At 38.4% G+C, this 14,043-nt stretch overlaps 1 protein-coding gene across 40 annotated transcripts in view; it reads left to right on the top strand.

The window, feature by feature from the left end:
* DLG2 (discs large MAGUK scaffold protein 2) overlaps positions 1–14,043 on the top strand; it is a 1,058,052-nt gene that overhangs the window by 633,324 nt on the left and 410,685 nt on the right. For all 40 annotated transcript variants that reach the window (XM_083797000.1, XM_083796967.1, XM_083797009.1 and 37 more), the window contains one exon: positions 7,749–7,802. In XM_083797000.1, the coding sequence (XP_083653126.1) occupies positions 7,749–7,802 (54 nt within the window). The remainder of the gene's footprint in view (positions 1–7,748; positions 7,803–14,043) is intronic.

Below are 14,043 nucleotides of genomic sequence, written 5' to 3'. Positions count from 1 at the left end.
CAGTTTAAATAAAAAACAACACAAAAGCCCAAGCCCCAAAATAACACCACCTTATTTGAAAGGAACTGTTTACCTTTAAATAGCTTTATATGAGGTTGTGTTACATATGTAGGTAAACGCCTCAAGGATTTCTTGAGGCATTTTTGTTCTATTCTTGACAGCTGCAGCCTTGCAAGCAAAGCTGCTTTTGACTTCTATTTTATGTCCCTAAGCAGAGGTAGGATTGTTTACTGAAAAGTCAGTCTTTAAACTATCAAAAAGGCTCCTGATCTTTTATATTTTCTTTTTAACAAAGAGCAAATGACTTTTTCTCCTTCTTAGTCTTACAGTTTGTAATTCAGTTGTAAATACGACAAAGGTGCTGTGTTCTGTGATCTTGAGGCTTCAGAGCATGCCAGAGAATTACTGTTTTGACATCTAAATTATCATTTATTCTTTCCTCCCATTGTGTGTCTGTGTAAATCTATTTCTTACAGTTGTGAAAGGAAACTTCTGAAAATATAAAATAAATTTAAATCAGCGTTACCTTCTAAGGGCCTCAAACAGTCTGAAATAGTATCAGAGAGATACAAGGTGCTCTGTTCTTGTAAAAATATGGGGGCTGCTCCACTTCGCTTTACTAAAACACAACATAACATTTTTGAAGAAAAATGGAGTTGCAATGGAATATTCCACAAGGTGTTTTAGAATTTAGGGCTGACTACCTAGAAAGACGAGTCCTTAACTCTGGCTTACAGTCTGTTGAATCAGGTCTCTGCAAAAGATGGTAATAAGTCACTGACAACTACATTTACTTTTTAAATGGTAATGCATACACTGTTGTATTACTCAAAATTTCACCATCTCTTTATTTTGAGTTTACTTACATATGATAATGGAGAGTGATGGTGATTCCTTAATAGGAAAACAAACAATTGAGAGTTCTGACTCAAAGTCACAACTAGGTGAATGGTTTCAAATTAAATTGGTCACATGCTTGTTTTAATGTTTTCTGGTCAAGGAGTAACGTGCTGCACTCGTTATTTTTAAAATGCCTCAGTTACCTTGTACCTATGCAAGTAGTTTCACGGTCTGATGTTGAATACAGCATTGCATAGTACCAACAGTTAAAGCAAGGAGTTGTGCATGGTCCAAAAAGAATGACTCAATATAAGATGGATAGTCTGTAAAACCATGAATGCTGTAAGTAAAACCAGTCAAGCAAGAAAGGTAGAAGGAGAGTTCATTTCGTCTGAGGTATGAGTCATGTCACATACTTGTAGAGAATTTGGTAGCAGAGGAAATGTTCATGAACTAGACTGTGTGCCTTTTTGTTCTCTTTCTAGCTACGTCAAGTGCTTTTGCTGTATCTTTCTTTTAAGCTGTGCTTTTGGTGGAAAAACAACTAGACTGTCTGACTCGCTGCAAGCAGAACAATCTCATATATTTGTGGAAGCAAAGTCTGTTGTGCTTGAGTCCTTTAAAAAGAAAAATAAAATCTTTCTCTTTTTTTTCTCCACAAAGCTATTCTAGTTTTGTCCCAGCTACGCCAATCTGTCACTGCAGCTGTCAGCATGATGCCTTTCCTTCAAAGCACAGAGATGGCTCAGCTGAAAGCACTGCTTCTAGTCAAGGGCAGGAAAAGGGCCTATGAAGGGAACACTAGTTATAAGGCTGGTAGCCTGCGCAATCCATAGTCAGCATAAAATAATACTTACGTATGGGTACAGACTAGAGCAGAAAGGAAAGTGGACATGGAATGGGAAAACAGGATCATTCAATTCAGTACACTCAGTAAAATTCCACCTTTTAGAAATTGGTCTGGATTTATTTTGCAGGTGAAGAATTGTGACTAAGTTCACTAAGGCCTCTGGCCATTTTTAAAATCTGATTGTGAAGTCTGGAAGCTCTTTGCATGCTACCTATCTTAAGAGAATGCTGTCTCTCATGAACTAATTATTATGGATTTTAATTAATCCTGCAAGTTAGGTGATTAGACATTTAAAACTTTTAAAACTCCCTACATAGCAATAGAGTATTTAGTTCTTGCCAACCGTCATCTCTCTTAAAATTTTGATCAAATTGAGCCAGCTTTGCTAGAGGTGTTTTTTAGCTGGGAAAAGTTAGCAAAAGAATAATTAAATGTCTTGTTGAAGATTTCAGAGCAGGTCAAGGGGCAGAGATGGGAATAACTTCATTATCATTGTCTTCTAGAAGGCCATTTCTTCTCACCCAGTCTCAAAAGTGGGTGGATAGTTTATATATGTATAGGTATATAGTGTGACAGATCACAGTAGGCTGAGATTCTAGAAAGAGCCTAGAGCCTTTTTTGCATGCATTTGTTAATTTATGCACAGTTGGAAGTATTCTTGATGAGTTGATGAACTGCTGTGTTGGATTTCTCAACATTCTCCACAACTGAAGCAATATCTGGGTATCTTTTTTTGAGCATTTGGTGAATTTGAGCATGTGACGTTTTTAAGTCAGAGTAGATATAGCCCATGATCTCAGAAAACAAGATCCTTCTTGTGGACTGCTACTTATAATCTCTGATTGTCTCTTGACCAATCCCTTGAGTAACTTCACTAGGATTACTAAACTGTTTTGATCTCGTTGTGTACTGCATGGCTAGTACTATATTTAGGGCTCTCTCCAGTGCTTGCAAACTGTCTTCTCAACTTTCCGTTAAAGCCTCCTGCTTTACTTGCAGTGATCTACAAACTGACACAACTAACAAAATCAGAGTTGTTTCCTGTACTTCTATTAAATGCAATGTTGTAGCTCAGGAGGTCAGTGTTCTTCAAATTGCCATATGCTAGAGTCACCAAAACAGAATGTTTTGTGTTTTTTTTTCTGTCCAAAACCAAGAAAAGAATCCAAACAGCAAACACAGACTCACTATCCCACACACATGTGCATGCATGCACACATACACACGTGTGCATGCATGCACACATACACACAGTGGGTGGCTATAATTGCTATATCCATCTGAAAGTATTGCTCTGTGAATCTTATGCTCATCTGTCTCATTGGGATGAATATCTCGGAAGGAGAAAATTATCATTGAAAGCTGAATTTAACTTTTCAGTTAGTAAGGAGTACAATAAGCATTGTGCTAAAATGAACCCTGAATGGTATTCTTGCTTGAAAGACAGTTATTTACAGGTGCTATAGGAAGGCTAGGTAGGAGAGATGATGGGTCAGGGGAGGATCACTGGTATTCAATGGAGCAGCTTAGATGCTCAGACTTGTGCTGTGGAAGGGGTGATAGGCAAGGTGAGAACCTGGGGGTCAGGGTTAGGTAGGAGGCTAACGAGGGAAAGATCTTGGTAGGTGCCACCAGGAAGCCTCAGCAAGGATTATGATGAACAGAGGGATGTGATTAGAAAAAGTCAGATCAGTTTATGAAGGGTAAATTGTACCTCGCAAACCTGACAGCTTTCTGTGATGAGATGACCAGCTCTGTGGATGAGGGGAAAGTAGTAGGTGCATTTTGCCTTGATTTTAGCAAAGCTTTCAGCTCAAATTCTCAGTCTTGTAGCCAAGTGAGAGAGAGAGAGTGACTGGATGGGAGTGCTGGAAGATGTGTGGGACACTGGCTGGACCACCAGGCCCAAAAGGGAGTGGTCAGCAGTTTGATGGTCTGTGGTCTGGCTGCTGACCAGTTACTTGTGGTGTTTTTGCTGAATTGATACTGGTGCTAGTGCTAATCTCTTCATTAATAACCAGAATGATCAGGTAGAGTTTTTAGCAAGTTTTTAGATAACATCAGAATGGGCAGAGGAGATGGTACACTAGCTATTCCAGTTGCTGTTCAGAGGGATCTCAACAGGCAGGAGAAATGAGCTGAGAGGAACCTCATAAAGTTCAATGACAGTAGGCAGGAGTTCCTACGCCTGGACAGAATAAAACGTGCAGCAGGCCAGGCACAGTCTGGCTAGGCAGCAGCTTTTCAGAGTGGACAACAAGTTGCACGAGTCAGCCATGTGTCCTCGCAGTACTAAAGGCTGACAGCAGACCGGGCCACACTAATAACAACCTTGCTAGCAGCTTGAGGGCTGTCTGCTCCCTCAGACCTGCAAGACTGCATCCAGAGTACTGTGCCCATTCCCAGGCTCCCCAGTATGCCAAAGCATGTTGGATGGAGGATGACCAAGGTGTTGGAGCACAGAACAGTGGCAGGATCTGGTGCACAGACTGTACAAGAAAAGGGTGGGAGAACTTGGTTTGTTCATCCTGGAAAAGAAGAGCTTCTGGGAGGAATCTAACTGCTGTCTTCAAGCATATAAGGGAGATTTGATAGGGGGATTGAGATACTGGCTGGAGAGGAGACGAAGCCAGACTCCTCTTAGATACTCCAAAGGACAAGAGGCTCCATACACAAGTTTCATTAGGGGAAATTCTGACCAGATATAAGAAAAAGCTCTTCTCAGTGAGGATGTTTGGGTCTGAAACTGGGACCTAGCAAGGCTGTGAAAGTCCTGAAAGCAGCTGGTCAGTGAGTGATTAGGAAGAAATTCTTTTCTTTACTCAGGTACCAGAGTAAGTTGCCCAGAGAAGCTGTGGATGCCCCATCCCTGGGAGTGTTCAAGGCCAGGCTGGATAGGCCTTTGGGCAACCTGATCTGATGGGAGGTGTCCCTGCCCCTGGCAGGTGGTTGGAACTGGATGGGCTTTAAGGTCCCTTCCAACCCAAACTGTTCTGTGATTCTGTGAAAATTGCTATTTTTTATGAAAACCTGATATGGATATAAAGCTTTGTTCCCAAATTGAGTTAGAAGTAATCAGTATAGTATAGGAATGCTTTGGAAAATTACTTCTGAAAGATTGTTATTTAATAGATACTGTTTTTTAAAGCAGTGGAAAGATGCTTTCATTCTGAAGATCGAAGACTTTGTTTATATTTGGTATTAGAGCTTTTCACATTGTATAAAAATACAAAAAAGATAAAATCAATGAAACACAAAATTTGGTAGAGACAGTGGAATATTGTCAAAATTAATCTTTTTCTTCCTGTAGCAAAGGTATCAGTGTTTATATTGAACTCCAGAGTAGTGTAGGCTAAGATTATAAAAAAGTAACCTTGTTTAACCCTCAGTGATAATACAGTTATAAATCATTCCATATGCCTAAAGCTAAAAATAGTATAATCAAATGACCTTCAGCTTTTATTTATTATTTCAAAGTGCCCAGTGTTATGGAGCACAATGAGAATAAATGTGTGTGTGTGTATGTGTGTTTGTGAAACATCTTTTCAGATACTACACATCTTTAGTATTAAACTATATATTACTATGATAACGGATACATGCCATGCTATATATACACACCATATTATATGTATTTTACTTTCAGTTTTTGCTTACAGGTTGCGCAGTGGTATAGAAATAATGGCCTTAATCATCAGTGGCTTTTGTGCAATAATGTACAATTTCTTTGAACACAGGGTTATCTCACAATAACTGGAAAGAATCTTACAAAATTGGAAAGAAACTGTGATACCCTCAAAACATTCAAATTATTGCACTAATTAATGTTACATTCTTAATTCAGGTTATGTTACTTAGGTTTGAGATCATACAATCATAGAATCATAGGATGGTTTGGGTTGGAAGGGACCTTAAAGACCACCGAGTTCCAACCCCCTGCCATGGGCAGGCACACCTCCCACCAGACCAAGTTGCTCAAAGCCCCATCCAGCCTGGCCTTGAACACCTCCAGGGATGGGGCATCCACAGCTTCTCTGGGCAGCCTGTTCCAGTGCCTCACTACCCTTACGGTGAAGAATGTCCTCCTAATGTCTGACTGAATCTATCCTCTTTCAGTTTAAAGCCATTTAAAACCCTGCAGAGAGTATTTAACAATAGAAATGTGACTGGTGTCTTCAATAGCACTGTGCTAATATATCCCTGCCATGCACAAAGAGACCCTGCAGTTTCTGCAACTTTAAAGTATAGGCAGTCCTTCATTAGCTAATATGCAAATAGATAAATAGGATTAACGAGCTACTAGGCTAAGCATTAGTATGTAGGAGTAGTTTGATGTCATGCCCAAAGGGTCTTTGCTGACCAAGCAGGCATCAGTCAGGTGGAGAAGGGTTGCACTCCATCACTTGTTGTAGTGGGCTGACAGCATGTTGATGTTTCTCCTCCTTAGTCTTTGAGCTGTTACCAACTCCATCTCAGCAGTTCTGCCTCTGACATTTTACTTATAGTGTGTGACTCTACTATATACTTTACCACAGCCCTGTAATTTTCTCCAGTCTGAGCCAAGGTTATGCAGATGGATCAAATCAGAGCTTGGCCTTGGATAACCACCACCGAACCCCAGAGTGGGACGGGGAAGACGTTAGGGCATTTTGGGTTAATGGAAAGCAACATGGATATGGGTTTCATCAATAAGCTAAAGATCAGGTTGCACAGCTTTACAGATTCACAAATCTTTTTAAAACAGGTCTATACTTCAAACTCAACATCAACTGAGTGCACATGAAACAGTCAAGTTTTACAGTTTGGATAAAAATATCACATTATACATGCATATATGTATACTACATAGTGATATAATATAGATAAATAGTATAAGCATACAAAATGTTGAGTTTTATATTCTAGAAAGATCAATTGATCATCTTAGTTTTCCTTAAACACAAAAAGTGGACTGGTAAGGAAAGGGAAGATGTAACCCTCACCCCCAAGGTTGACTGAATTGTAAATTGAATACAATGTTTCTTATAGTTCTACTCAAAAGCATGGATGTGATCCAAAGCCTATTGAACTTCAAAAGAAATAATGAAGCGAGCCATGATTTGGAGGCTGAGAATGTATTTCGTTCATCCTAAATTGATTGAACAGAATCCAATGTTATATGCTGTCGTACGACATGAGTCCTGCATTTTGGTCACAACAACCCCATGCAACGCTATAGGCTTTGTGCAGAGGAAAAGAATCTGGGGGTGCTGGTTGACGCTCATCTGAACGTGAGCCAGAGGTATGCCCAGGTGGCCAAGAAGGCCAATGGCATCCTGGCTTGTATCAGGAATGGTGTAGCCAGCAGGACCAGGCAGGTGATCATCCCTCTGTACTCTGCTCTGGCAAGACTGCACCTTGAGTACTGTGCTCAGTTTTGGGCCCCTCACAACAATAAGGACATCGAGGCCCTCAAATGTGCCCAGAGAAGGGCTATGAAGCTGGTGAAGGGCCTGGAACAAAAGTCCTGTGAGAAGAGGCTGATGGAACTGGGGTTGTTCAGTCTGGAGAGGAGGAGGCTCAGGAGAGACCTTATTGCTCTCTACAATCACCTGAAAGGAAGGTGTGTGTAGCTGGGGGTCAGCCTCTTCTTGCAGTTAACTAGTGATAGGACTAGAGGGAATGGCCTCAAGCTGCATCAGGAGAGGTTCAGGTTGGAAATTAGGAGACATTTCTTCTCAGAAAGAGTGGTCAGGCATTGGAAAGGGTTGCCTAGGGAGGTGGTGGAATCATTGTCCCTGGGGGTGTTCAAGGAAAGGTTGAACCTGGCAGTTAGGGACGTGGTTTAGTGGGTGATATTGGTTGTAGGGTGATGGATGGACCAGATGATCTTGGAGGGCTTTTCCAACCTTAATGATTCAGGGATCTATGATTCTATGATTCAATGGGTAGATGGGCTTTTATACTTTTAACTTAATTAAAAGTTGTAAATTTTAAATGTAATTTAACTTCAATATTAAAGAATTTCAGATTTTTACATTTCTTTTCTCTCTCTCTCTTTTTTTTTTTTTTCTTTTAGGCAAGCCCTGCCCCTATAATTGTCAACACAGACACCTTGGACACAATCCCTTATGTAAGTATTAATTTATTATAATATATATAATTTGTTTATTTTCCCAAATAAATTCTAATCAGTATTGGATAGAAGTTATAAACAAATCTTTCAGTTAATTGTCTCTTTTACAGTAACACAGCTTATTCATTTCTAGAAGAAGAAATCAGGAATAATAACTGTACTCAGGTGAATTATAACATTATAAGCACATAATTTGTAGTTGAGACTTCAACACATGAACTGTAACTTACTAAAACTAGCCTTTCTTTGAAAAAAAAATGTGATTTCATTAAGTCGTTCCTCTTTACTAGTAACAGAGAGCATTAATATTTCCTTTTTAGAGCAGCATACACACTTGTAGTTTATTAAGATTCTAGATTTATGGAATAATATTAAAATGATGCAAATAGCTTTTTTCTCTATATAGAGAATAGATTTTTCTCTATATATCCCTTTTGCAGATAATAACTGTACATGACAGATAGCAGCACAAACTAGATGATTTCATATGTTGTTATTAATGTATTTTTACATGGCTTCTATTTTTATGGCTTATAATAAAAACAATTTTACCTTAAAATAAATACATGTTTTTACTAAAATAAAAAAAAATCTGCTTTTTGCATGCATTTGATAACAATGTCATTGTAGAATTTAAAAACAACCATAGTTGAAGGTAAAAGGCATAGAGAAAAACAAAGTGGATAAATAATACGACAAGTAACAGGCTTAAGTGATTGCATGCAAGAAAAGCAAGTAGTATGAAGCTAGCCAGCCAGTATCAAATCTTTCTTCTTGTATACTCTTAGTACTCTTTTTAAAGCTCCTAATTAATGTCTCTCATCTGTCGGGTGTTGTCCATATCTGTTTCTTATGGTTCCAATGCATAAATCTAATTATTTATCCACTTATGCTAATGATTTTGCTGGTTTCTGTCTTACAGAAGCCTACTGATAAGAAGTTTAGTAGGAGTTATCCTTGCTACCTTTGTTTCTGACAATTTATAAAACTTAGAAAATATTGTGTAGAACACATGTAAAGGTCATAGCCAAGAGCAATATAGAACAATGACACTGCTGTAAAGCAGAAGAGAACTTAATCCCATGTTGGGAATTTCAGCCACTGGGAAGGGCAGAAAAGTTAAATAAAATTTCTCCGTTCATTTGCATCAAACTTTCTTAAACAATTTCCTAGTTTCATTTTGAAGTCTCAGTTTTCCTTCCTAACATCAGAACCATCTGCTGTGCTCTCACTTCCAATAGGTCTGGCTTTTCTTCTGTTCTAATGACACATTTTACACTTACTGGTCTCTATGGTCAATCATGAAGGACATTGTGAGCCCCAGTTCTCATTTCCAGTGCTGGACCTGTGCCCAGGACAATCCACAGTTACAGTGTTAGAATTCCTAAATACAGATGCATTACACTAGTGACAAGATGTTCGATCAATATGATTTATTCTTACAACAAAGTCTATTGATACTTATACACTTTTATACTACTTTTATACTAGTCTCCCTTTTTCTTATAAAAAAATAAAAATAAGACAATAACACGACAAAACACATTCAAGAGAAATATTGACAGTAGACTCAAAAGTGCCTGTGGGCTGCTTCAGTCTCCAACGCATGATGTGAACTAGATAAATAAACAGAAGGTACTTGTTGTAAAAATAGACAATTCTGAGTTAGTCACCTTCTCTTACCCAGTATATGGGAAGATTTATGTCCCTTAAAAATGGGGCACAACAGAGCTTCCAAAGAGGGGCTTATTTAGACTAGTCAATAATAAATGTCAAGGTGAAACCTATCTGTGGAGTCCAGGCCAACACAGTGCCCCACAGGACATGGGGTCTTTGCTTTACAAATAGACATTTCTTTCTGATCAGGATTTATATGCTTGAACATCCTCCGGAATGAGAAAGACAAACATATGGGCAAACATCCTCTTCCTCCAGCCTCATGTTTGGGAGAGTGGGCTGGGAGACCTGGGTTCTTCTTCATGCTCCCAAGACTGGTTCAGTTTAGTTTGGCTTAGTTTCATTTTGTGGTATTTCCTCTGCGAGGAAGGTACTGTACTTGCTGAGCCAGAGACATGTTTGCTTCTGTGCGAGTCCCCTGCTGAGTAGGTGAGCATGTGAAAAACAGGTTTACCAACAGCCTTGGCCCATGTCATGGGTTGACTCTGGCCAACAGCCAAACACCCAGTGAGCCCCTCTCTCACTCCCCTCTCCCATGGGATGGGAATAAAATAGAAGGAAGGCAAGAAGACAGATAGGTGGAGGTAATGACAATTCAATAGGGAAAGCAAAAGGTGTGTGTGCAGGCAAAGCAAAAAGAGGAATTCACTCGCTGCTTCCCATTGGCAAGCAGATATTTAGCCACTTCTTGGAAAAGAGGGCTTCAGCACATGTAGCGGTTGCTTGGGAGACAAACACTATAACCACAAACATCTTCCCCTTCCTCTTCCTTTCCCTGAGCTTTTATTGCTGGGCAAAATGCCATATCGTATAGAATATCTTTTCGGTCAGTTTGGGTCAGCTGTCCTGGCTGTGTCCCCTCCCAGGACTTTACCTATTCCAGCCTAATCGCTGCAGGAGAGGAAGGGAAGAGTGGGGAAGAGAGAGGGCTGTGATGCTGTGCAATCTCTGTTCACCAAAAGCCAAAACACCGGTGTGTTATCTACACTGTTTCAGCCACAAGCATCATAGCATCACATGGGCTGCTATGAAGAAAACTCCATCCCAGACAGACCCAGTACAGCACATATATAATAACATGTAGGTGTTAGAGAGGCTTGTCACTCTCTTAAATATTTGGAAAGACAGAGGAAAGTCTTCCAAAACTCCACGAGCTAAGTATATAGTAATTCAGCTATCGTCATATTATTTATCGTGCAGGAAATAACATTTAGATATGCCCTAAAGTGTTTTTTGTTTTGCTTTGTTTTTCAGACAGGTCAATTCAGAGATAAGAGAAAACAGAATTATTGCTTTGAAACTTGAATATGAGTTGTACACCTGCCTTTTTAGCACTGTCGGAACTTTCAGACATGACTGGAGGAAGATTGCGCATATCTAGGAACCTCTCTGGTGAATGTGTAAATAACCTTAGCATTAGTCAGCTGGTTAATAAAGCATCTGAAAGTTATTATTCTTTTTTAATTATCATGAAATCCTGTCTACCCCTATAGGAACAAATTATTTAGTGGATCAGAGAAACTAAGTTCAATTATATTATTTCCTGTCCCATGCTGGATGCATCCATCTTGCAAGTGGACAAGAGAGTAGCCGATCCTCTCTCATAACTGTACCCTGTCTAACACACACAGCAGCACTAAGGGTCAGAGCTGGAGTCTTTTTAAGTGCCTGATATTCAGCTCCTGTCGTCATGCCTAAAAGTGCATTTGGAGTCCAGTAAGCCTCCTGTCAGAGGAAAAGACAGACAATTTTAGGTCTTAAAAATTGGACCATATTTCCTATGTCCACATTCTTTTCCTCATATCCTGTTTTTCTCTAGTCCTGGGTACTTGTCCTTTCGTTCTTTCCTTGGAATGTGCATTCCACAAATCTGAGTAATTCTAAATTAACTTGTTAAAAATAAATAAATAAATAAATAAAGCAAAGTGATATATAAAGGAGAGGTTGGACAGGACTTTGGGCAACCTGATCTAGTGGGAGGTGTCCCTGCTCATGGCAGTGGGGTTGGAACTGGATGATCTTTTAGGTCCAATCCAACTCAAACCATTCTATGATATGCAAGTGTTACATCTTGTGAAAATTTTTGACATAACTGTTTTTTGATTTCTGACTGATACCTTATGTAAGATGATTTTCATGAAACCTGGGCTTTAAAAATACTTTCTCCAGCCTATTTCAAAAACTGTATTAAAACAATATATAATTTTTTCCTTTATCAAATCTATAATTTTCTATAATAACTATTTTTTCTAAATATCTAAATAACTATATTTTTCATTGTATTTAACAAAGTTAAGTAATTCATTTATTTTCAAACATGAAATGCTGAAATAAACCTGAATTTTCAAATTTTGGTAAATAGGTTGTTCTTACTTTTCTCTGCCATTGCTAGCCACAACTGGAAGTCTGATAGATGAATAAATAAACTCAGGCTATTTTTAGTGTTTTACATACCAGATGGAGACTTCTTATGATATCACTCAGCTCTTTACTCAGCAGCACAAGAAACCTGTTTCAGTGTTTCCTTTTATGCAATATAGATCCAATGCATTTCCATTTCAATAAGAACACTGCTATTTGTCTCCTCCAAAAATTCCCGAGTGTTTTCAGAAGGAGGGGGCCTCATAGCAATGACTAGCATTCCAAAAGCATTTTCAAATGTAATGTTTCCAGTGGTCCACCAGATATAAATTTAATTTTTACTGTTGATATAGAACTGGTAAACAGTGTGATTTGTCTCATTAACAATATAATGATTTCAATTTGTGTAATTAAACATTTTGGTACTGTTGACATTCTTCAAACCTTTCAACTCAACAGCTGAAAAAAAAAATGATCCTGTGAGAGACTGTTTTTCATCAATATACTTTTCTTAAATGAGATAAAAGAAAAGGCCTTATTCTACTATACTGTATGTTATTCTTTATAATTTGGGCCTGCAGCAAGTAACAGAAGAAACTGTTAATTAGCTTTGTTTCTAGGTTCAGTGACTTGAAAACTTTGGCATGCCAAGCTTTGGATGCGGGAATAAATTGATAAGAAACTTCTATGGTACAAAATGAATTATTCTGTGGCATTTTAAGCACAATTAAACATTTGTGGGAGTTTGTTTGTTCTTTATTCTTTGGCTGTAAATTTTAGATCTTTTTGTATAATGAGAAGCATTAATTTAATACTGCATGAATCATCTCAGTTTCTCTGCTGCACAGAATAAGCCTTATTTATTTCTTTTTGAGTTTCCAATATGCTGTAGAGTTAAGTGAAAAGTAACTATAAGGCTGGCTTTACTGCATCAATTTCAGAAGTTGATGTGAACCTTCCCATTTATTTTGTGATGGAATTTCATTTCCTGTTCATCTAAGCTTCATGTTAATCTTAAATTCTCTCAGGTACCTTGGTTGCTCCCTTCCTCCCCCCACCTTGTCACAAAGATAAGAGCTAAGAAATACATACTTTATTCTCCTTCTGTTCCCAGTGAGTTCCTTGTACTTCTTCAGTCTCTCATTGTTCTTCCAAATTATTATCATTGTCATTATTTTATTGTTTTGCTTTGCTAACTGTGCTGCCTATGCTTGAGTTCTGTGCAGATACTCTTGTTTCCCAAAGAAGTAATTTTCAGGCTACATTGGTTTGGTTTTTGTGCGCTGTAATCAAATCCTTGGCTTATTTTGCATGTTTATTTACATGCCTGAGCACAGCCATGCAGATGCTTTGTTGGATCTGTGCTTAGGGACACCAAGAGCTCAGAGCTGTTCTGGGGCAGTTGCTCTGTGACAGCTCCTGTGCTGGAAGTGTAGAGGCCATGATGATGCCAAAATAGGGTTGTTAGGAAAAAGTTTTACCTTTCTCCTCTGTCTTAGCTAGTCAGCCAATACACTTGCATTTAGCACATGAAAGGAGGCACATAAAGCCTGTGAAGAAAGGTAAATTCTTCCTATTCTGACTGGAAAAAAAATGGGGAGCCGTGCAAATTTCTGAGAGAGAGTCAGTAACCTAAAGTCTTTTATTGGGTAGCATGAAATAGGCAGTCTGGACCTGAAGTAAATTGGAGGAAGGAGGTAGCCTTACATATTTCCACAATAAAACAAAAGTCATGTGGCATTACATAGCAAATATGAAATGTAGTACGTAACTATGACTGATGAGCAAATATTTGAAGAGAACAGTAATAGAGGAGTAAAAGGAAATTCTTGTCTAAAAAGCTAGGATTTGAATTTTCGCAAAGCTAGGGAGCTCTTGGAATTGGGAATTTTGTATTTGTGTTTTAAAATATATGAAATAAATACAAATATAAACATATAAATATGTATATGCATGTATATTTGCCCATTTACTTATCATCTGAATAAATTTGTTGCTTCCTCCTAAATAGTTTGATGATAGTTTTGGAAGTTAGATTGCGCATCTCATTATCTTGAATGACTCGTATATTTTCCAGATTGTTAAACATCAGTTTTGTTTGTTTGTTGTTTATACTCATCTTTCAGTCTGTCAGTTAACGTGGATTACAGTGAAAGAGCTAAATGAGGTAGAGCTCTGTGCTAGCTTTTATAACCTGTAT

This window comes from Anser anser, assembly GCF_964211835.1.
Source record: "Anser anser genome assembly, chromosome: 1".
NCBI classification, from domain to species: domain Eukaryota; kingdom Metazoa; phylum Chordata; class Aves; order Anseriformes; family Anatidae; genus Anser; species Anser anser.
Note: the sequence above shows the minus strand (reverse complement) of the source record. Positions and strands in the feature narration are given on the sequence as shown.